Source organism: Convolutriloba macropyga, chromosome 9 (assembly GCF_964194025.1).
Source record: "Convolutriloba macropyga chromosome 9, txConMacr16.3, whole genome shotgun sequence".
In the NCBI taxonomy this organism is placed as follows: domain Eukaryota; kingdom Metazoa; phylum Xenacoelomorpha; order Acoela; family Convolutidae; genus Convolutriloba; species Convolutriloba macropyga.
The window spans coordinates 50,242,256-50,263,874 of NC_134476.1; the positions used below are offsets into that span (position 1 = coordinate 50,242,256).

The 21,619-nt window shown below is 36.8% G+C and overlaps 1 protein-coding gene across 1 annotated transcript in view; it reads left to right on the forward strand.

Annotated features, from left to right (window-relative positions):
- The window catches only part of LOC142345824 (2-oxoglutarate and iron-dependent oxygenase domain-containing protein 2-like), a 421,406-nt gene extending 400,004 nt beyond the window's left edge, over positions 1 to 21,402 (forward strand). The window contains exons 2-7 of the mRNA XM_075398225.1: positions 2,116 to 2,348; positions 9,581 to 9,846; positions 17,447 to 17,562; positions 19,860 to 19,996; positions 20,354 to 20,486; positions 20,872 to 21,402. Of these exons, the coding sequence (XP_075254340.1) occupies positions 2,139 to 2,348; positions 9,581 to 9,846; positions 17,447 to 17,562; positions 19,860 to 19,996; positions 20,354 to 20,486; positions 20,872 to 21,119 (1,110 nt within the window). The 5' untranslated portion in view covers positions 2,116 to 2,138 and the 3' untranslated portion in view covers positions 21,120 to 21,402. The remainder of the gene's footprint in view (positions 1 to 2,115; positions 2,349 to 9,580; positions 9,847 to 17,446; positions 17,563 to 19,859; positions 19,997 to 20,353; positions 20,487 to 20,871) is intronic.
- Positions 21,403 to 21,619: the final 217 nt, after the last annotated feature.

The window sequence follows — 21,619 nt, forward strand, 5'->3', positions numbered from 1 at the left end:
CGTTTTTGAAAAAAAATGAAAAAAAAAATTTAAAATTTGACCAAAAAACGCTTAAGTCCGAAAAAACAAAGTGCTTCTATTCTGTTTCCCCCCAGTGTTTTTTACGCACCCAGTTACGAATTAAATCTTGTAAAATAGAAGGTTAATTTGTAGAAAAATATCACGTGCGCCCTGGGGGAGTAAAAGATTTATGGTCACTAAGCTGGGGGGGGGGGGCAAAACAGAATAAATCCAACAAATCTCGAAAGAGTGATTTTTTATGCCAAAAACTGCTTCTCGGGCAAAAATTACTACGCTTTTTTTGAAAATTTTGAAAAATGTGCGGACTTTTCGGATTTTTTCATTAAAAGGCAAAATCTGGACTGGCTGAGGGGCTTGCCCCTGGAAACAGTTCCCACAATAAACGGAAGAACAGGAGATTGCGTCTCCATTAAAATTGAATCTGAGCCGGAACGGCTCGGTTAAGTTAACAATGGTGATATAACAAAAAATCATTTAATCAACACCTGTTGCGATAATAGCCGTTGGATAAACTGCCAGTGTAATGAATTTTAATGCCCTATTGACACTGGAAAGACACTTCTGCATTAGACTACGAGATTATCACACTGTTTTATCGCCACTCTTACTAACGAAACAGTGGTGATAAAAGAGTTATGATGAACTTGTAGTCTAATGATGGAAACAGTTTGATAAACTTGTAGTCTAAAAAGTCTTATGTGGTGTGTGTTATGTGTGTGCTCTGTGGTGTGGGTGTTGTGTGTATGGTGTGCGTGCGGTGTGTGTGTGTGTGGTGTATGCGCAGGGTGTGTGTGGTGTGTGTGTGTGGCGTTTGTCTGTTGTGTATGTTTGCGGTGTGTAAGTGTGGGGTGTGTATGTGGTGCAAGTGCGTGCTCGCGGGCGCGTGTGTGTGTGTGCGTGTGTATTTGTGTGTTGTGTGTGTGTGTGTTTGCGGTGTGCGTGGGTGTTGAGTGTGTTATTGCGCGTGCGTGTTTGTGCGTTTGCGTGGATTCGTTTGTGCGTGCGGGTGCGTGTCTGTGTATATGTCTGTGTGTGGTTTGTGTTAGTGTGTATGTGCGTTTGGTGCGAGTGTGGTGTATGTGGTGCAAGTGCGTGCGTGGGTATGTGTGTGTGTGTGCGTTTGTATGTGTGTGTGGTGTGTGTGTGCGTGGGTGTGTGTGTGTGTGTAAGTGTGTGTCTGTGTGTGTGGTGTGCAAGTGCGTGCGTGCGTGTATGGGTGTTTGCGTGTAAGTTTGTGCGTGTGTGTGTGCATGCATGCGTGTGTTTGTGTGTGTGTGTGTGAAATTGTTTGTGTGTGTGCGCGGCGCATGAGGACAAAACGAAGAACAGATCCTAAGAAATATCACACCTTTGAATATTTGGATTTATTCTGTCCCCCCCCCCCCCCCCCCAGCTTAGTAAGCATGAATTTTCATGACCCCTAGGCGCACGTGCTATTCTCTTACATTGTAACATGCTATATAACAACACAAAATTTGTGATTGTGGGCCATAAAAAACACGGGGGGGGGCGAAACAGAATAGATCCGAATATTTAATTGTCCACAAAAAATAAAAATGAAAAACCAATAAAACTGTGTTCAATTTTGAAATGATCGCAACAGGTGTTGATTAAAAAAATACCACACGGTTGTTATCGCCCTCGAAGTTATCATAACACCTCGGCTTCGCCTCGGAGTTTGATAACTTCTCGGGGCAATAACAACCGTTTAATAATATTCATTATTGCCTCGGTTTTGTTGCATTTTGTCAAAAAATTATATTAGACGTAACTAATGATCAGTCAGTAACTGCAAATCAGCCGCGCGAACTACTGTAAGCGGCAAACATCTGACCCAGTTTGACCACTTGCCTAGAGGGGAAACTCCTGCGACTAGATTTTTTCGAGCGTTCGTACTCTGAAGGCAATTTAATTAGCAAATTAGTTTATATAGTAATTCAGTATTCATGACGCAGCTTTAAAGAGTTATAGTCACTTGTCTTAAAAATTGTATACGATGCAGTGATGTCTCATAGTAGGGGATCACTACTCGTCCATTGGATTGTTCTGCGCAGCTTAACAACTATGAAGGCAATTTGAACAAACCTGGTTTTCAGATTTTGGTATGCCAAAAAATAATGAAAAGCAGGTTCCTTTCCTTCAAAATGGAAAAGCCTCTCTTCCTTGCTTTGTTTGCTGCCCGACTGTTGTCAGCTTGGAATTGTGAATTATCGGAAAACAAACCTGATCCAATGACCGAGGGATCTTGTGACGCTGATTCTAAAAGCGCCCTCGACCGTGCGCGGCAAATTGGACTGCTCGGAGTTCCAAAGCGCAACCTGAAGCAGGTATAACAAAACCTGTTTCCTAGATGTGGTGATTAAAAAAAGTGGATCTTTACTTTTCCGTTTGTGCCCCCCAGTACGTTATGCACTCCCCGGTTAGATATAGAACACGTGCACATAGTAAATCATTATGTAAAAATGTCACGTGCGTCGGGGGGGGGGGTGCAAATAATGTGCACCCACTACGCTTGGGCAAATAGAGCAAATCCAACAAAATAAATCAATGCGTTTTGAGGATAAAAGATTAATTAAAATAGTAGTCGGTCAACGCACGGGCGGAAATTCCACTCAATATATAAATATAAGTTCTGCTTATCTCAATATAAATAAGCAGCTTTGGAACTGCTTATAAATGGCTGCTTATCTTTATTCATTTGCTTATTCATTTTTATTTTAATCCTTCCATTCTAGTTCCCTATGTGTGCTATATATATATAGGTGCTTTCCTCTCCACTTGTTATTTATTTTTGTGACTGGGCCGTCTTTACACTGTCTGGAGGGGAACAGCTTGGAGTGCAGCATCCGGCTACTAAGTGCTACTCATCATGCCCTATTTTTCGACCTACATCCATCGATGCCGGATGGTGTACACGGACCTTTATTGTTTTTTTTAAATATAAGTTCTGACAGTTGTTAACAGTGAGGGCATCAAAGGGAAATAAGAAATGGAAATTTTTTCCGCTAGTGCCGCCAGTAATAAATAACCACCATTTAGGGACCCCAAAAAATACTTCATTACCTGCTTCTGAAAAGAATACTTTTTTCATAGCTACTTGCCTAGTATATGAAAGTGAAAACCCTACTTGTAACACTAAGAAAATCAAACTCCTCTTCAATCCAACAAAATAAATCAAATCAATGCGTTTTGAGGATAAAAGATTAATTAAAATGCTAGTCGGTCAACGCACGGGCGGAAATGGCATCCATCCAAACCAAAGTGGAATTCAAAAAATGGTGTTCACCATCCGAAATTATTTTTCAAGTGTGGGGTATAAGCCTGCTGGGTGCCATGTGCCTGCAAGACGACAAATTAAAAAGGAAATAAAAAATGGAAAAGTTATGAGTAACTGGAACAGCAATGGTCATATAGGATATAATGCGTTTGGGTGACTTTAGGTTTTGGAAAAATGATTTCCAAATTGTTATTTTTTTGCGCTTTTCAACTTTATACTTTTTGGAGAAAAAGAAAGCTTAAATCACTTTGCAAAAATTCACTCAAAGTTCCTTTATCACAATTTGATTTTCAAAAAAGGCTCATAATTCGACATAAATGTGTATAGTTTTGGTCCTTAAATTTTTTATTTCAACTACTAATTATCGGTTATCTTATTTCATTTTGTGGCGATGTCAAACCAAATCCAGGGCCCAATCTTCAGAAAATTCAAACATTCGAAAGTTACGAAAAACAAATTGATAACTTGAGGTCGTAGCCTAAATGTTTATACATGAATGTGCGGAGTGTCATTAACAAACACGAGGAAATCTTAAATTTTTACAGCAGCAAGACAGCCAAACGTGCCTAATAGTTACTGAAACGTGGATAAACGACAAACAGGATATACCACTGAATTTCTACCATTGAATAACTTCTAATAAAACCTCTAATTAAGAAAAACTTATTTATCTAACAAAAACCGGGGAGAATTTTTTCTGGGTGAATTGACATCAGAAATCTCAGGAGCATATTCACTGACAGAGAACATTATTTTGTTCGGAGATTACAATCTAAATTACTTTGAGCAAAATTTTTTGAGTTTGCTTCAAATATTGGGTTAGGCATTGTCAACAAAAGTCAGCCAACTTGGACAATTGGAGAAACAGTGAAACTTTAGTTGATCATTGCTTAACCACAAAAAATCCAATTTTTGATACAATAACATTAGAACAATTGTTTGAACATGATCATTTTTCTCGCGCGCTTGTTTCATCATTGGATTTTGATAACGAAAAAAGGACAGCGCAATACCTTTACTGAGATACCAAAAATTTATCAAGAGCTCTACGGAAGAAACGAATTGCCTCAACAGATTGGAGAGCAATGTATCAACAAAGAGATGCAAATTCCACATTTCAAATGTTTTCAGATTTGTTTGAAAATGTGTGTAACAATTTAGCTCCTATAAAAATTGGAGAGACAATGGAAAGTCCAAACAAAAAAGTGGATATCTTAAGAACTATTAAAATTTTTTAACGAAAAAAAATCGACTTTAGTTTTTTTGCAAGAAGGCAGATCTTTCCGCTTACAATACATCCAAAATAATCAGAAACGCCACTAATCGGCAATTAAGCAAAGCAAGCAGTGAGTATACAAAGAAAGTGTTTGAGGGTCTTCCTGATTTAAAACAGCAATGGAAATTTATAAACACAATGCTCAAGCAAGAGTAAAACATAGCGACATTTCCCAAATTCGGAACAATAATATTTTATAAGATAAAGAACAGGTGGTTAACTTTAAATAATTGTTTCTCCAGTTAGGTGTATACGAAGGGGTAAAAGAAAAGACTTGAGTTATCAAATTTTGTGTTTGAGAATTTTTCTTTCATTCAGGTTTATAACGAGAAAAAAAGTTGGATGTAATTGACAAACTACCACAGAACAAAGCATTGGCTCCTGAATTCCTCACAGCATGGTCATTCAAATGTATTAAAATGTCTATTGGAACACATTTACAGTTTGCAATTACCGAATGTATTTCGATCAATGTTTTTCCAGATGTCCAAAAAAGCATATTCAACTCCAATTTACAAAAAGGGTGATCCACTTAAATCAATGAATTACAGACCAATTTCAGTGACACCATTTCTTGCTAAAGCATTTGAAAGGCTTTTACTCCAACAAATGTTAGAACATGTTGAAGAGCATAAGATAATAAATAAAGATCAGTTCGGATTTCTTAAAAATAAATCGTCGAATGGCATTGTCATTTCATTAAAGGAATCTATAAACGAACTTGTAGAACAAAATGAAACTGTTATTGGTATTTTTTTATATTTAGCGAAAGCGTTCAACTCAATTTCTCATGAAATCTTTCTTGAAATAATTGCAAAGTATGGGTTTGGAACAGGATCTAAAACTATGCTGAAATCATTTCTATCTAACAGAAAACAATGCGTTAAAAACGGAATCATTTACTCAAACTCGACAATAATTAACCACGGAGTTCCTCAATGTACAGTCCTCGGCCGTGATTTTTGTACTGTATATTAACACTTTCTCGGAAATAAAAAGCGAAGAAATTTTACAATTTGCAGATGATATATGTATAATATCTTACTCAAAAACAAATCAATGCCTTCATACAAAAACCTGCAGTTTTTCAAAGAAAAAACATAAATATTTGAAACAGAATATGTTAACATTGAGCAGAGATAAAACCGAAATACTTGTTTTTTCTTGAAAAGAATCGTAACCCTTCGATGATTGGGGCAGTTTTCTCTTCGGCAAACACGGACTGTACAATGTATTGCATTGTCAGTTTCGACACTGGAAAGAAGTACGCGCAATCGCTGTTATCAAGCTCTAACTCACCCCATTGGTGTCTTCGAAACTGTTGATGAAGTGGAGGAAGAGAAACCTCAGATCCTGTATCACTTTGATTACTGCGACGCTATAGTTACTAGTTTCATCTGTACTGAAATTTAGTAAAAGTAAAAACGATTCCAATTTGAAGGATGAGCAAAACTAACAAAACTCGTCGATTATCTCCTTGCTCAGTATCTTTTCAAATGACTTCAATTGTCCTTGCCAATGAAAAGTCAAATATCTGAATTTGATTTGCCATGCTCTCAAAAGACGTTGCCTTTTTATATCAGCCAGTTTCTCATCAGAAGGCTCGAATCCCAGAAACTTGCCCAGGTTCCTAACGTTTGTGTCAAAGTCGACTAACAGCTCTTCATAAAACTTAAGAAACAAAGTTCTGGGTTGCCGTTTATTTGCTTACACCACTATTTGCACCATTGCCAGTAATCACCATAGTTGACAGTTCCTGATGAAAAATCCTGTACGAATGAAACTAACAAAAATCGACAAATAGTTGAGGTATCAAACTCTGTTCTATGCGACGAAAGTACCGCCATCAAGTACAAAAAGTACTTGAAGAGACTCTGTAGTAAGCAATAAACAAAAACTACAACAAGTTAACAATCAAACTATAAACAGTGAAGACTGATTTAATGATGAAATTTGACCACGAACTTGATGCAGACTTCACGAACTCATGTTTCTTCTAAGTTACTTTATTGTGAGACCTCTGATAGTGACGTTTTAGATTTGGCGGATAAATTGTTTTAAACTGGCAGAGCTAGCAATTCTGTGGTTCAATGGCCTCTTCATGTATCCTGGCATTGTTGCGCGCTGTAAGATATTGTTTAAGTGACACAGTCACAATAAGAGCACTTGAAGGATTTCGCTTTGCGCTTATGAACCACCGCACGATCGACCATCCGATTAGCCCGTCTTTTGCGATTTAACTTGTCCAACATTTCCTCCCTCTCGTCATCTAGCGCAATATATGAATAACACAATGCCATAAACCAACGAAGTACCAGGGTCTACTATTCAGACACTCGCAAAAGATAAACTGAATTAGACTGATAAACACTGGGATTGACACCCCACGAGCGAAAGCCCGAGGCTTGTACTACTACTACTACACCACAACTAATTCTGACTTGCACATCGACCTCCACTCCCCTTCTACTTACACCAACCTCCACCGCGTCCACCCCAAAAATGTATATGCACCATTTTGAAGAAGAAAGCTGGTTTTTGGGGGCTGCCATTGTTTTCTACACATAGTGGATTTTCGAAAATTTCATTATTTATTACGGAATTGCTACGCACTTGAAACATGCTGCTCATACAAACAACATTTGGTTGATACTTGTCAGACTACTCAGTGAAATAGCAGAACGCTAGTGATCCAATTCAGACATGCAGCAATCCACGTCTCATCCAACTCAGACATACAGCAATCCACGTCTCATCCAACTCAGACATACAGCAATCCACGTCTCATCGAACTCAGACATACAGCAATCCACGTCTCATCGAACTCAGACATACAGCAATCCACGTTTCATCAAATTCAGACATACAGCTATCCACGTTTCACCATACTGAGACATACAGCAATGCATGTCTCATGTTCAGACATACAGCAGTCCCCTTCTCATCATGCTCAGACATACAGCAATGCATGTCTCATCATACTCAGACATACAGCAGTCCCCTTCTCAGCATGCTCAGACATACAGCAATGCATGTCTCATCATACTCAGACAAACAGCAATCCACGTTTCATCAAATTCAGACATACAGCTATCCACGTTTCACCCTACTCAGACATACAGCAATGCATGTCTCATCATGCTCAGACATACAGCAGTCCCCTTCTCATCATGCTCAGACATACAGCAATGCATGTCTCATCATGCTCAGACATACAGCAGTCCCCTTCTCAGCATGCTCAGACATACAGCAATGCATGTCTCATCATACTCAGACAAACAGCAATCCACGTTTCATCAAATTCAGACATACAGCTATCCACGTTTCACGCTACTCAGACATACAGCAATGCATGTCTCCTCATACTCAGACATACAGCAGTACCCTTCTCATCATGCTCAGACATACAGCAATGCATGTCTCATCATGCTCAGACATACAGCAGTCCCCTTCTCATCATGCTCAGACATACAGCAATGCATGTCTCATCATACTCAGACAAACAGCAATCCACGTTTCATCAAATTCAGACATACAGCTATCCACGTTTCACGCTACTCAGACATACAGCAATGCATGTCTCCTCATACTCAGACATACAGCAGTCCCCTTCTCATCATGCTCAGACATACAGCAATGCATGTCTCATCATGCTCAGACATACAGCAGTCCCCTTCTCATCATGCTCGGACATACAGCAATGCATGTCTCATCATGCTCAGACATACAGCAGTCCCCTTCTCATCATGCTCAGACATACAGCAATGCATGTCTCATCATGCTCAGACATACAGCAGTCCCCTTCTCATCATGCTCAGACATACAGCAATGCATGTCTCATCATACTCAGACATACAGCAGTCCCCTTCTCAGCATGCTCAGACATACAGCAATGCATGTCTCATCATACTCAGACAAACAGCAATCCACGTTTCATCAAATTCAGACATACAGCTATCCACGTTTCACGCTACTCAGACATACAGCAATGCATGTCTCCTCATACTCAGACATACAGCAGTCCCCTTCTCATCATGCTCAGACATACAGCAATGCATGTCTCATCATGCTCAGACATACAGCAGTCCCCTTCTCATCATGCTCAGACATACAGCAATGCATGTCTCATTATACTCAGACAAACGGCACTCAAAACGTCATCATTAAAATTATGCTGATTCAATGCTCAGTCTGTCAGATTTATTTAGTCTGCAAATAACGGGATTCAGTGCTGAGTAAAATAGGAATATAATGATTCATTAATGGAATGCTATTAGAGGTAACTCCGGGATGATATTTATAGCCATCATTGCATTTTGAAATTGTTGTCTTCATTACCTAAACAGAAACAGAAATCTCTTCTTGCGCAGAGGATGGATTTTCGCGCCACGAGAGTGGACAATTAGATTGACATTAATGATTCTACATTAACTCAATCAGATGAAGATCATTCAATACTATTTTGCTTTTCGTCTTTCTGAAGTCAGGTGAAAAGAGGTCTTTAACTCAAACAATGCAAGATAGAGAGCGTTTTGAGAAATGCTTCGACACGATTGAACGTAACTTACTAGTTGGACAAATCGGAACCACACTATTGCCTTGGGAAGGGGCGATAGTGGCCAGCTTATGCCTGAGGAGGGTAACTTTCGTGGCCTGGGCAAGTGAAATGGTTTGGCAAATTGAAATTAGTCAAAATAGATGGCGTTGCTACAGAATAAGCCTGGTCCAAAATTAAATTATTACCCAGAAGCTTTAAGTGCTGATAATGGTTTGTTCGAATCGCACGTTATTTAAGTGGTTATATGTACGAACTATAAAATAATAATAAAGAAAATTTTAAGCTAACAAGGGTTAACCACCAAAATGAGTTTGATCGAAAATCTGTTCGGTCGTGCACGCATTTTCTCCGGGAATAATTTTAATTCTACTTTTGCGTGTTCTGTGGGGTACTATTATCATAGAATCCGTTAAAAAATTAACTTAATCAAAAGGAAACAAGGTTTTAGGGTGGTGAAATAGAAGGCGAAGAGTTTTGGAGAACGTATGATTATCTATTCTCACAAGCGTGGAAAGAGCTACCCAAATTGCACCCCGAATTGTACATCTACGACGAACAGTTCAGAACACGGTTTCTCAGTTCGCATTTATTATCTGTGGTTGAAGCTGTTAAAAAGCGAGCTTTAGATGCAAGAACAAATTTCGTAGATGAGAGGGAAATTCGCGATCTGCTACATGAGACGACACAAGTCGATGGCGTGTTTCAACTTGTCAAGTAAGTATGGTGTACTACGCAACACGTTTGCAACGTTTGAATTGTTGGTAGAGAAATTGAAAAATGCACGTTGATTGAAATCATAGTTTCTTTATTCCTATCTATAGACTACTCTACAATTGAATCTGCTTAACTCTGGATCCAACTTGTTGAAACTGAGCTCGCATAGCTTGCGCTGAGAGGGAAAATTACATCAGCATAAAAACTGACAGGGGAAAACTCTTTTGTATAAGTTGTTCATTTTTTTCTACTTTCTGTTATAGCAACTGTTTAGTCATAGTAATGGTCATAGTTTAAGTTATATTTACAATTACAGTTATAGTCACGTGATAAGAAGAAAAAGGAAGAATAAAACAGCAACGTAGCAGAAAACTCAACAACAGCAGCCTGAGTAAAAATTCTTCCTTCCTCTAACTCAGCAAAATATTGCTAAAATAAACTTTCCTGAGCAGGAAATAACGTGCTACTGTGTCTTGTATTTTAAATATTTTTGAGAGTAAATTGTTACTGTGTCTTGTAACGAAAATTATTCTTGCAGTAAATTATTGTTACTTTGTGCTGTATCTACAAATACTTGAATGCAATTTAACTGTTACGACCCCCAGCTTCTGGTGTTTCAACTCGTAAGGTCAAAGAGCGAAACCCAACTTAATTTTCGGTTTGAATAATTTTGCATAAACAGTCTTAGACATATATCTTTGTCGTCGATTTGAAATAATTGCAAAGTATGGGTTTGGAACAGGATCTAAAACTATGCTGAAATCATATCTATCTAACAGAAAACGATGCGTCTTTCTTCCTCTAACTCAGCAAAATATTGCTACAATAAACTTTCCTGAACAGTAAATAACGTGCTACTGTGTCTTGTGCTCTAAATAATTTTGAGCAGTAAATTGTTTGTCTCTTGTTTCGAAAATTATTCTTGCAGTATAATATTTGTTACTGTGCTGTGTCTACAAATACTTGAATGCAATTTAACTGTTACGACCCCCAGCTTCTGGTGTTTCAACTCGTAAGGTCAAAGAGCGAAACCCAACTTAATTTTCAGTTTTAATAAACAGTCTAAACAGTCTTAGACATATATATCTTGGTCTTCGATTTGTTTCCCTATCGGATTGACTTTGAATACCTAGAGATCCCATATTGTGTTATCTGTAGCAACCCAGTCCGACTCGTTATTTAAAAATAACTACGATTTTCGAATAGTCATAAAGTCAAATTGCAATGCAACCGTTAGAAGATAGTGGATATACAATTACAAAGCGAGCTGCCAAAGAAAAACAAAACATGCGGGCAGATTTTGAACCGCTGAAACGAACTGGGCGGGGTAACGAGTTCTTCGTCACAACCGATTGGGAGAGCAGGCGTTAAACAACTTAGAATCTAACTTGAGAAGAAATAAGAATATTTTTTGCCTCCCACCTAGCATTAGCGTATCTTTCTGATTTGCAAAAAATGCCTTCACAGAATTGTTCTTTGTATCGTACAGAAATCAATCAAGTTTGGGATTTTTTTTCCATTTTCTTTGAAAATTGCAAATTGTTTGACAGTATATATTGCTTGCTTTTAAACATCTAACAAAGTCGAAGAAGGGGAGTGTTCTGCTCCAACGAATTTATCCACCAAAATTTTTGTTCAATTTGTTACATTTGCTTCCCTTGTTGTCTTAATTGTGTTCAGTTTTCAGTAATCAGACAAGTGTTTGTTGTCTCATTTTTTTGAGAAAATTGATTAGTCTAGTCTGGCAGCTTTTGATTTTTAAGTTATTTTCAAGCAAATTTTTAGAATCAAATTGTTATTTTTGCAATTTTGAAATTTTCTACAATATTCGCCGTTGTTTCTCTTAACATTTGGAGATGAACGAATTTTATGCTAGTGCAACTCATTAGTTGTGTTGACAATTACACCTACTTTGGATTTTGAGGGCTCTAACACCAACGTTACTGGAGGAAAGAATAAATTTTTCAAATGATTGTTTCCAATTTTACTGACTGGAAACCATTTTGCTGTTAGTTAATAGCCGCGACAGCAATTACAGGCGGCTATTTTTGCGGTCCTAATTCTTTTTTTACTTCGTCTAACAGATTTTTGTTTCGTCTTTCCCTGACTTCTTGGAATTTACTTTTTCAATGACTTACCACACTAAAAAAATGACTTCTGAACTCACTTATGGAACTTTAAATTTTATGAACATTTACTAATTAAAGGTCAATAGTGTGCATCTAAGTATTGCCAAACATATATGCCCTAATTCTTGATCATTAGAAGAGTCTTGAGTTTTTGATTTCGAATTATAATTTTGAAAAGCTTTAATAGGGCTTTCTCCTTATAGAGCTTGTCTCGTAAAAATGACAGTCCGAAGCTAACCCAAAAAGTCTAGTGGTCTATTAAAGGACTGTTGGTTGATCTGTCTATTTTGTTTTTAGTTGTTTCAATTGATGTAACGCCACAAGCGTCTATCGAGGCTGTTTTCCGGCCGTCTGCCGGCTATGTTTAAATTTTAGATTCATTTTAGCTTGAATTTTAGATCATTTGAATGATTTCGTTTTTTTTTAATCAGTGTTTGTTATGCCTTTTCATTTTTTGGATTATTAAATTTACTGTTTCTGTGCAGATTGTGAACTGGTCAGATTTCGAAACTTTCTTCAGTTCTGTTTGTTTAACACGCAACATTTTTACAATCAAACAGTTGTATTCTGTTGCTGCCCTCTGTTACTATGGAGATGATTTTGTGCGTTTGCGAAGGATTTAAGGGTATGAATTTGCTGAGGATTTTTAAAATACAAGTAAAAAAAGGATCGTACTGAGTTCAAGACAGCAACTTTCTGCTGCCCCTGTTTTTTTATGGATAACTTTATTTTTTTTCAGGTATTTGTTCATTTAGGTTCAGTTCTCATAGCAGTTCTCCAAAAAATTATATTTGGAATGAAGTAATTTTTTGTTTTTCTTGCACGCTTGTGCCATTTAAAAAAATTAGTAGGAAATTATTGTGAGTTTTTCAATATTGTAAAATATTCAAAAATTAGTATTTTTAACTTTTCAATTTTTTCCATTCGCTTATTATTTAGTATGGTCACTTAATGTAGGTTTTGTTGTCCTTATAATTTTTTGGATCATGCTTGGGTAATATAGAAGCAAAGTTAACTTTTTCCACGAGTCCGTCTCCAAATTCAACTTTTCAAGTACAATTCGCGTATGCTGAGTAATATTTACCCACAGTATAAACCCACAGTACCGAGCATTGTGGTTTTGTACAAAATAGAGTGAATCAGTTTTCTGTCAATAGCTTTCGTGCTATTAACGGTTGGGCTAAAAGCTTTCATGTAAAAACCCATTGAACGGGCTGTGATAAAATTTGTTTTTCCTCAGGTATCATATATGATAACACATGAGCTTGGCAATTTGTGTTCGCAAATTGTGTCTCGAAACCGCTTATTAACATGCTTGGCTGCTTCCATTTATCTACCCTTCCATTTATTTAAAAATTGAAAAAAACCCTTCTCATTTCAGTAGTTTTTATATTTAGGCAGTGTCTTGACAAGCATGTGCAAAATGGATAATAGGAAAGACCCCATATTTGAGCTCACGTCGTCTGGAGTTATTCAGTAATGCTTTTCAATTTAATTTAAGCGATACAATTATTGGTTCATTCGTTTTAAAAGCGTGGTAATATGGATTTCAACCATTAATCTATATATTAAACGAGGGAGCCATCTCATTTGTCAATTATTTGCATGTTAAAAACCTTTCAAAACGCATAAACAACTTCTTTCTTTAGCATCTTGGCTAAGCAGATACATCGGGAAGAATGATTGATAGGTGGGAGTGGAACTCGGTTCAGTATCCTGTTAGTCATAGGCAATATTTGCTTGTAGCAATAGGCAATGTTTACGCGTGAAAAAAAGGTGTAGGTCCTTGGTGAAGGTGCTGTATTAACTTTAGTACTGCTGGTCTTTTTCAAATCCGATCTTTCTAAATCTTCTTTCGGCAAATCGATATAATTATTCTGTTCTGCATACAAGTGAGCTAAAATATGTTTCAATCTGCAAAATTAACATTGTTCAGAATTAATTGGCATATGGATAAAAATCGCTTTACGCTCGAAATAGTGCCGCATTTGTCGACGGTGAAATATATCCGGTTTGACATTTCATTGTCGACACTAAGGAACAAAACGAACAGTAAATTCAAATAACAACAAACATTAGTTACAAGTGTCAATTTAAAACAAGCCACTTGATGACAAATTCACAACAGCATCCGCTAAAACGTGAACTAAACAAATTAATTTGTAATTTGTACTACACTACAAAATAAATGGAACTGATCCTTACTGAGAATAGGCATCAAGTAGCCAAAAAAGAATAAAGGGACGAAGTTAAAAAAATACGTTTATATTTTTTGAAAACGTTAATTATCCAGATAATTTCGTTCGACAAGTAAACGACAAAGAGAACGAAAGTACTGGTAAAAAAGATCATTTTTTGAGCGAAACCATCGTCGACGCCGTTAAACCAAGTTCAAAATGTGACAAGAGAACAAAAATGAACCCCAGAAAAGGAAAATGACCCAAAATAAAAACAGGTTCATGAAAGCCAAAAAACTGCTACTTAAAACTAAGAACCGCAATTCACTAGCAAGAAAGTTCCACCTCTCTTAGATGAGATCAAGCTACATGTTGACAGAGAGAAAACTTTCAATCCTCGAAAATCTTTCCTTTAAAACAAATATTGTCCAATGTCATAACAACCATAAACTTTGTTTTTAGCTGAAAATACATAACCATAATTTTTCAGTTTTCAGCTGAAAATACAAGATCAACTTGTAACTCTACGGAGGCCAATTGAACCTGATAATATTGAGTCTAACTCATAAGATAACAAAATTTTAGGCAAACACGTGTTGAGTTATAAAAACCATGAGCTTTTCGGTAAATTTATTGTTTTGGGTCTCATTTGATCATTAAAGGGACTTGTCAAATATTGAGCTCTGATTTGAAATTTTTCTCGTCTGTATTCAACATACTAAAAACAAGAAAGGCAAAAATTTCAGTGAAGAAGACAGAGCTCCAATAAAATTTGAATCATCTTTGAATTGTGAAAATCCTTGATTAGACCAAAACTACCCTTGCTATTGCTCCTGGTCCATTAACGTCGTGCAATTGTTCTAATTGCTACTGAGATAGATATTTTGCCATAAAATTAAAAACAGAATAGATGTGAATTTTGGATAATTATGGAGTAAAGGTATCGCATAACCTGAAAACTTTAATTTCTAGGAAGCAGAAGTAAAGCTAGCCCTCATAGAGTTTGAGAAGATTAGGTTAGCGGTTTTAGGTTTCTTTTTCCGCCAAATTTAAGCAAAGGGGCTTAATGAAGCATATTTGGTGCCTTTTTGATAAAAAGGGCTGAATTTAAAAAAATAGCAAAAATAGTTGTCACAATTTTGAACTAAACGGTTCATTAGCGTTTTTTTTAATGTTAAACCATTAACCCTATTGTTAACAGTTTCAACATATTTCTAGTAAAATTGATCAAAATTATAAACCTCGATAACTCCTTGGAAGTAAAATTCACAAAATCTTTGTAGTTGGATATTCTATGCTGGAAGTTCAGGCTTTCTAATGATACCACTGACGACTCTCTAAGATGAATATATCGATCGGTCAAAATTGAATGAACAAAAAACCAGTTGAGCATAGTTCTTCCCCACCAAAGTGGGTCGGAACAATAATGGAGCTGATTCTATATACGCTTTAATAAGATAATGCGATGGCCCTTATATTGTAAGCCTAAATCCCGCTTAAGCGCGCGACAATCGATCTTCTTCCCTTTTTGTCCAAACATGATTGGTTATGTATTTGTTTTCTTTCATTGTTCCACTGTGTTGTTAATTTCTCTCTAGCGAAGTTTCGGCAATTTTATTAGCCGCAATAGTCTTTTTGTGGTTTTTTTGGTTCTACCTATTTTTCATCTGACCGTCGAGTTTTCATGGATTTTGTATTGACAATCGGCATAAACTGTTAAATAAAGATGCTGAGCAGTTCCCTTAGAGCCTTACTAATATTTAAGTATGCGATTCATCGGAACCGCTGGGCAGACCTAATATCATGGTGTGAAGGGAAGTTCTTGGAGTTCCAGATCCTGACATCACTCTATGCCCCTACCCTGTCCATCACTACCTCCCCGTGCCCAGAGAACTGTGCTATGTAAGCGTAAATTCACTGTAAATGTCATTTTTAGATGAGTTAGACCCCCTGCCTCATCCCCCCCGTCCCGCCTCCACGCACTTTTCTGTCCCCTCGCCTCGGCCAGATTAATGTAACAACCAAAGTCAGCCGCACGCTACTCTTTTGAGGGCAATTTGTCGGATGTTTGTCTTTTGCTTCAATTTTCTTTCCTTAATTTTGTCCCTTTCTGTTCTAATTTCTTGTTTTCTGTGATTTGTTTTGCTTTTTGCACATTTGATGGTTTTTTTCTCTATCGCGCATCTTTGTTGTTTTTAGTTCTGTTTGTCTTTTTCTTCCTTGCCTTTATGGATTGCTCTCGAACGAAATTTAAAGCTGTTCTTGAAGCCGCTCTTTGTCGTGCGAGAGCAATTTGTTCGACATTATTTTGTCAGCTTTTACCCCTCATCTTAGCCCCTCTTTGTTTTCTCTTTTGTTTTCTGTTTTCTTCCTGTCATATCTTTTTTCTCAATTCGTCTTTTTGCTATCTTTCAGTTTTTCACCCTTTTCTCTCTCCCTTTTTGGAAATGTAAATTCAGATTTCATCAAAATTTGATTTAAGAAATAACTGAAAGTAACTAAAAAGTTGCAGCTGTTTAAATAAATAAGTAGTGATTTTTTTTACTGTTGATGCATTTATCGTCAATTTATAATTGTTGGTAAACGAATTAACTTTGATTAAAATAATAATAATAATAATTTTAAAAGTGTTTTTAAAACCGCTAACACTTGTGTGTAATGGTAATTCTATTGGTATCCCTCCTCTTGAAATTATTAAAGCTTTTCGGGATCGAAGTGCCGGCCTCTGAAAAATTTTAAAAATTATTTGTTTTACTACTGCTTTCTGACCGGAGATTTCTACTTGATTACGTTTGAATATCTGCTCAAACTTAGTTGAACTTTTCTTGATTGCCAGAAATGCTAATGTGACCGTTAGATGTGTCTATTGTTGCGCCTTCCTAGTTGTCTTTATCATAATGAGAAGTACCTTCAGTAGGTGGGGAACTTCGAACTGCTTCTGTATTGTTTTGGAATTTAACACCTTTAAATAAGTTTTTAACTACCTGGAATTTGGGTAGCTATATGTCAATGGTTTTGCTCAGAGCCAGAAACAGGATGAACATAGGTGCCATGTTGTAGCAATCATTATATTCTGCCGAACACGAAAAAGTCTCAAGTTCGAGCCTGGGTGGCATCATTTAGTAACTGCTTTGATTTTGCGTGATAATCGGGGCGTCCTCTGTGCCATGTGAAAAAAATGTATGAAATCACGTAGACAGCTTTTGTGGTTTGATGTGCTCTTTGGCTGACATCTTTGAGAATGCAGTTTTTAATTGACTGTTCCTAGGAAAGTTATTTTTGAATGTATTTTAGTGGCCTCTTTACTGATGAGTTCCGCAAACTATTTCTCGAGGAGCTGGACTACCTCTCCAACAGTGGAATTCCGATGAGGAGACCCAACGGCATGAACAGATACGGAGCCATATTAGGTTAATTGCATTCATCGCAACTTACATGTAATAGGTGCTGAAATAGGCTGATTATAACTTGCTGTTGAATTTATCTTGGTTCGATTTAAGAATATGTTGTCATTCACAAAATCAAATTTTAAAATAACTATCGGCAGTTATTTAGTTTATCAACTTTCCTGATACTGATGTTTCCATTAGTTTGATCACACCGCTTCTTGGATGACTTTCGTTTGTTTGGCTATTTTTGGCACTTTTATTGCGTTAATTTTTTAGTTGTGATTTGGAGTTTTCTGTTAGCGCACATGTTATTACTACTGATGTACATGTAATAATACACTATGAAACATCGAGAAGAGATGGTAGTTTATGGTAGTTTTTGTAATTACTGGTGTCTCAATTTGACATGCTAATTTTCACAACAGATATTGTAATGTCAAATTGATGAAATTCATATGGTTTTTATTGTTCAAAGCAATTTGTCATGATAAAATTGGTAGAATATTTCATCTTGCTAGTAAACAAAAAGAAACAAATTGATTTTAATTTCATCAATCGTGAAATTAGACGGTTTTATATCTAAATTCAAAAATTGATAGTTAATTTCTGTAATTTTATGCAATGGTATTTTGAAAACATTATCTTCAAGCAAAATCAAATTGTGGTTAATTGCTCTCGAACAAAGTTTCTGCAAGTTTTTTGCTTGACGCTTTTGTTCTGGAATATTCTTTGACTTCTTGTGACTTTTTAAACTTTTATTCTTGATTTTTGAGCGATCTAAGTTGCTCTCGTTCTGAATTAAAAGTTGCTCTGGTTCTGAGTTGTTGCTTAAAGCGATTGTGAGGGATTGGAAATCAATGGCATTGTAGCGCAGTGGTAAGACGTCAGGCTGCCAACTTGAAGGTCCGAGTTCGAAGGTCCAGTGGGGAGGTTTTTTGCACCCATAAGACATTTCTAAGCTACGCCCCCTCTAAATTTATTTGCCCCTTCTTTCGTTTGTGAGCAATTCATCCGATGTTATTTGGTTTGTTTTGTAACAGTATTCAGATTATAAGCCAAGAAATCCAACTGTTTAAAGCTCCGGTTTTTAAAACTTGAATCTATCGCCAATTTCAGTTTTTAATAGCCGCACAGCGATAGCTGGGGCTATTATTGGCCTCTTATTTTTTTTTATTTCGTTGTCAAGATTTATGTTACGGCCATATAGCGTCATAGCCACTTCAAATCTGCTTTGTGTTCATTCGTTCATGCAATTTTTACTGAAGTGCGTGCGTGACGTCATTTCTCACTTTTATTGGAGCGAGTTTTTTGTTCATTCGCGTGATTTAAGTTTTTGGTCACACGTGACTTACCTCACTCTCAAAGAGACTTCCTCACTTTAAAATTGACTTTTCTTAACTTTAATTCAAAGGGATAAGGTCATTTGATTGAGTGGCACTCTAAATGAAGGTTATTGGAGTGCAGCTAATAGTGGCAGCAATAGCTTATACAGATTTTTAATCATAATATAACATCTCATTCTTTAATGAAGAGTATTTTTTGGTCGGTCATTTTTGTTTTTTTTTGAGACTACAGATCTACAAAGCTATTGCGACTATTTTCTGGCAATCTGCAGGTATTTTTACCACTTCTCAAGGAAACTGCAGCATGTCAAGCTAAATAAATTTAACAAATTGATCCAATAAACATTTGACTTTGAGATCTGTCAAAAAATTTGACATCTGCGAATGATTTTTAAGTCATTGCATAAATTAGTTGCACATTATAGCCAAGTTAAGGTTAATAAACAAATCAAAGAAGACGGGATGACGCCCGGTCATTTTATTGCTATTATTAATTAGTGATAGCTAATTTTTGCTAGTGCGATGCTAAATAAGCTTCGATTTAGAAGTTGAAATTGCCCAAATCATCTATTCTACCTAAAACACGCCAAATTGGAACATTCTTTGTCAATAAGTAAGCTTTCAATTCGTATCTTTTCATTTCAATCCCAATGGATATCAAGGGGGTCCATTGCGTTTTTTTCCAGAAAACTGCCGGCTATGTTCTTCAAAATATGAAATCAAAAGTTTGTCGAATGATGTTCCATTTCTCGTAGAAATTGATTCATTGATGCATTCACTCCCCCTCGTCTACCCCCACTGAACCCTAACCCGCCACCCCCCCCCCCCAACCATTCCTCTCACACCCCCCCCTAATGCTAGCATCCCTAAGCCCCGGCTGGCTACTACTGAAGCCAACCGCTCGCCAATCGTTTTAGAGCAACTCGGCCGTCGTTAGTCGTTATGCTCTTTTCATGGCACACTAAATTTTCTCAGGTGAGATTGGCTTCCAGTCGGTGTTTGATGGTATTTCTCGTGAATACTTGCAGCCAATTGTGGAAATGCTGTATCCTAACTTCATTTCACACGAAGATGCCTCTGATAACTACGCCTTCATTGTCGACTACCAGAAGGTAACATCACACCTGGCTTCTATGCCATCATTCGATTACAGTAGCGCTATTTGAATGAGCTATAGTTTCTTGGTACTAGATGCAAGATACGCAAAAATCTAAATTCCTGAACAACTGGCCAAACTATCATCGCAGGATGTCTAAAAAAGGTGTTGTATGAGATTGTCTTTCACTTGCGTTACTTCACTGATAAAGTAGTTGCAAAATTTATTATTATAAATATTATAAATAGATTATAACTTTATTATAATCCTAACGGTCCCTCCACATAATTGAGAACTACCGAACTTGCAAACAAGCTTGCTTCAATTCTTTATTATCATTATCTGTAGTATCTCGTCATTTGTTCAACTTTAGAATGCGGATCCTGGTGACGGAAAGCAAGTGCCGACAACCGACTTCGATGTTGATTTGAAAGAGCACAAGGACTCTAGCATTGCAACCCTTAACGTCTGTCTCGGATACGATAATTTTACTGGAGGAAATTTAGGTATTAGTTATTTTTTGATCCCTGATACGGTGAAAGATTTGCTTTTTATATGCTTTTTATGCGCTCAATCCTCATGAATGTTCCATAACTTTGCCGTATTAATATATATTTTTTGTAATGAGATTTTTGATTTCGTGTGTCTTTGTAATTATCCAACAGATAGGTGTTGGAATGGAGGGATTGACTTTATTAATAATTGGGAGTTTCAAATGGGAATTAACTGTATAGTGAGGTTAGGCATCGCGCGAACGCCTAATTAAATATTAAAATCTTCAAGCATTCCTAGACTTCAAGAATGTATTTAGTGCTTTAATACAAATACACATGTTGCGTAGCTGTGTGTGATCCAGCCTTGATATACTGTTCACAATTGCCTCAATTTTAGTATTCATTGCTGATGAGGATGCTGACTACGCGTACGATGCCTCAAAGGGATCTGGAGAGATCAAAATGACACCTGGACTCTCAATCCTTCACAAAGGACAACATAAACACGGAGCACTCCCCATCACTGGAGGCAGAAGGGTGAATCTGATTGTGTGGCTGATGGGAAAAGGGGGCTATGTCAGAATTACCCCCTATCCTTTGTATCAGCAGATGAACTCTAGAGATAGGTGGTTGCCAAAACTGTGATATTAGAATAAATTGGTGCTTTGAGTATTTCGAACTGAACTGGAATAAATGTAGCCTGGGTAAAGTGGAGCCTGATAATGTTCGTTAAATTTTCATGTTGGAGTTATCATATCAAAAGAGCAGATGTCTATTTTTGTAAAATTGTTATTTTAGCTTGGAGATTAATTTATCGTAATCAATGAGATATTAGATTAAATTAGTTTTGAACAAAAATTTAGAAACATTGTAAATTGGATTTGATAATTCTTGAGACTGTCGCTAAAAAACTAGGAATGAAATTCCATTCGTTTTTAAAGAGGTAAGTACAATTCCATTAATATGATTGAGATCTTCAATTTGAACAGAGTTATGGTTTTCTCAGTGGCAGAATTTTTTTGAACAGCTAGATTTTTTTAATAGCCGCAAAGCGATAGCTGCTATTATTGGGGACATCGTTGTTTTTTGAATCGAAGAATTTGAATTGTATTGCGGCGCTGTCTTATGATCTGTTCACACATTTT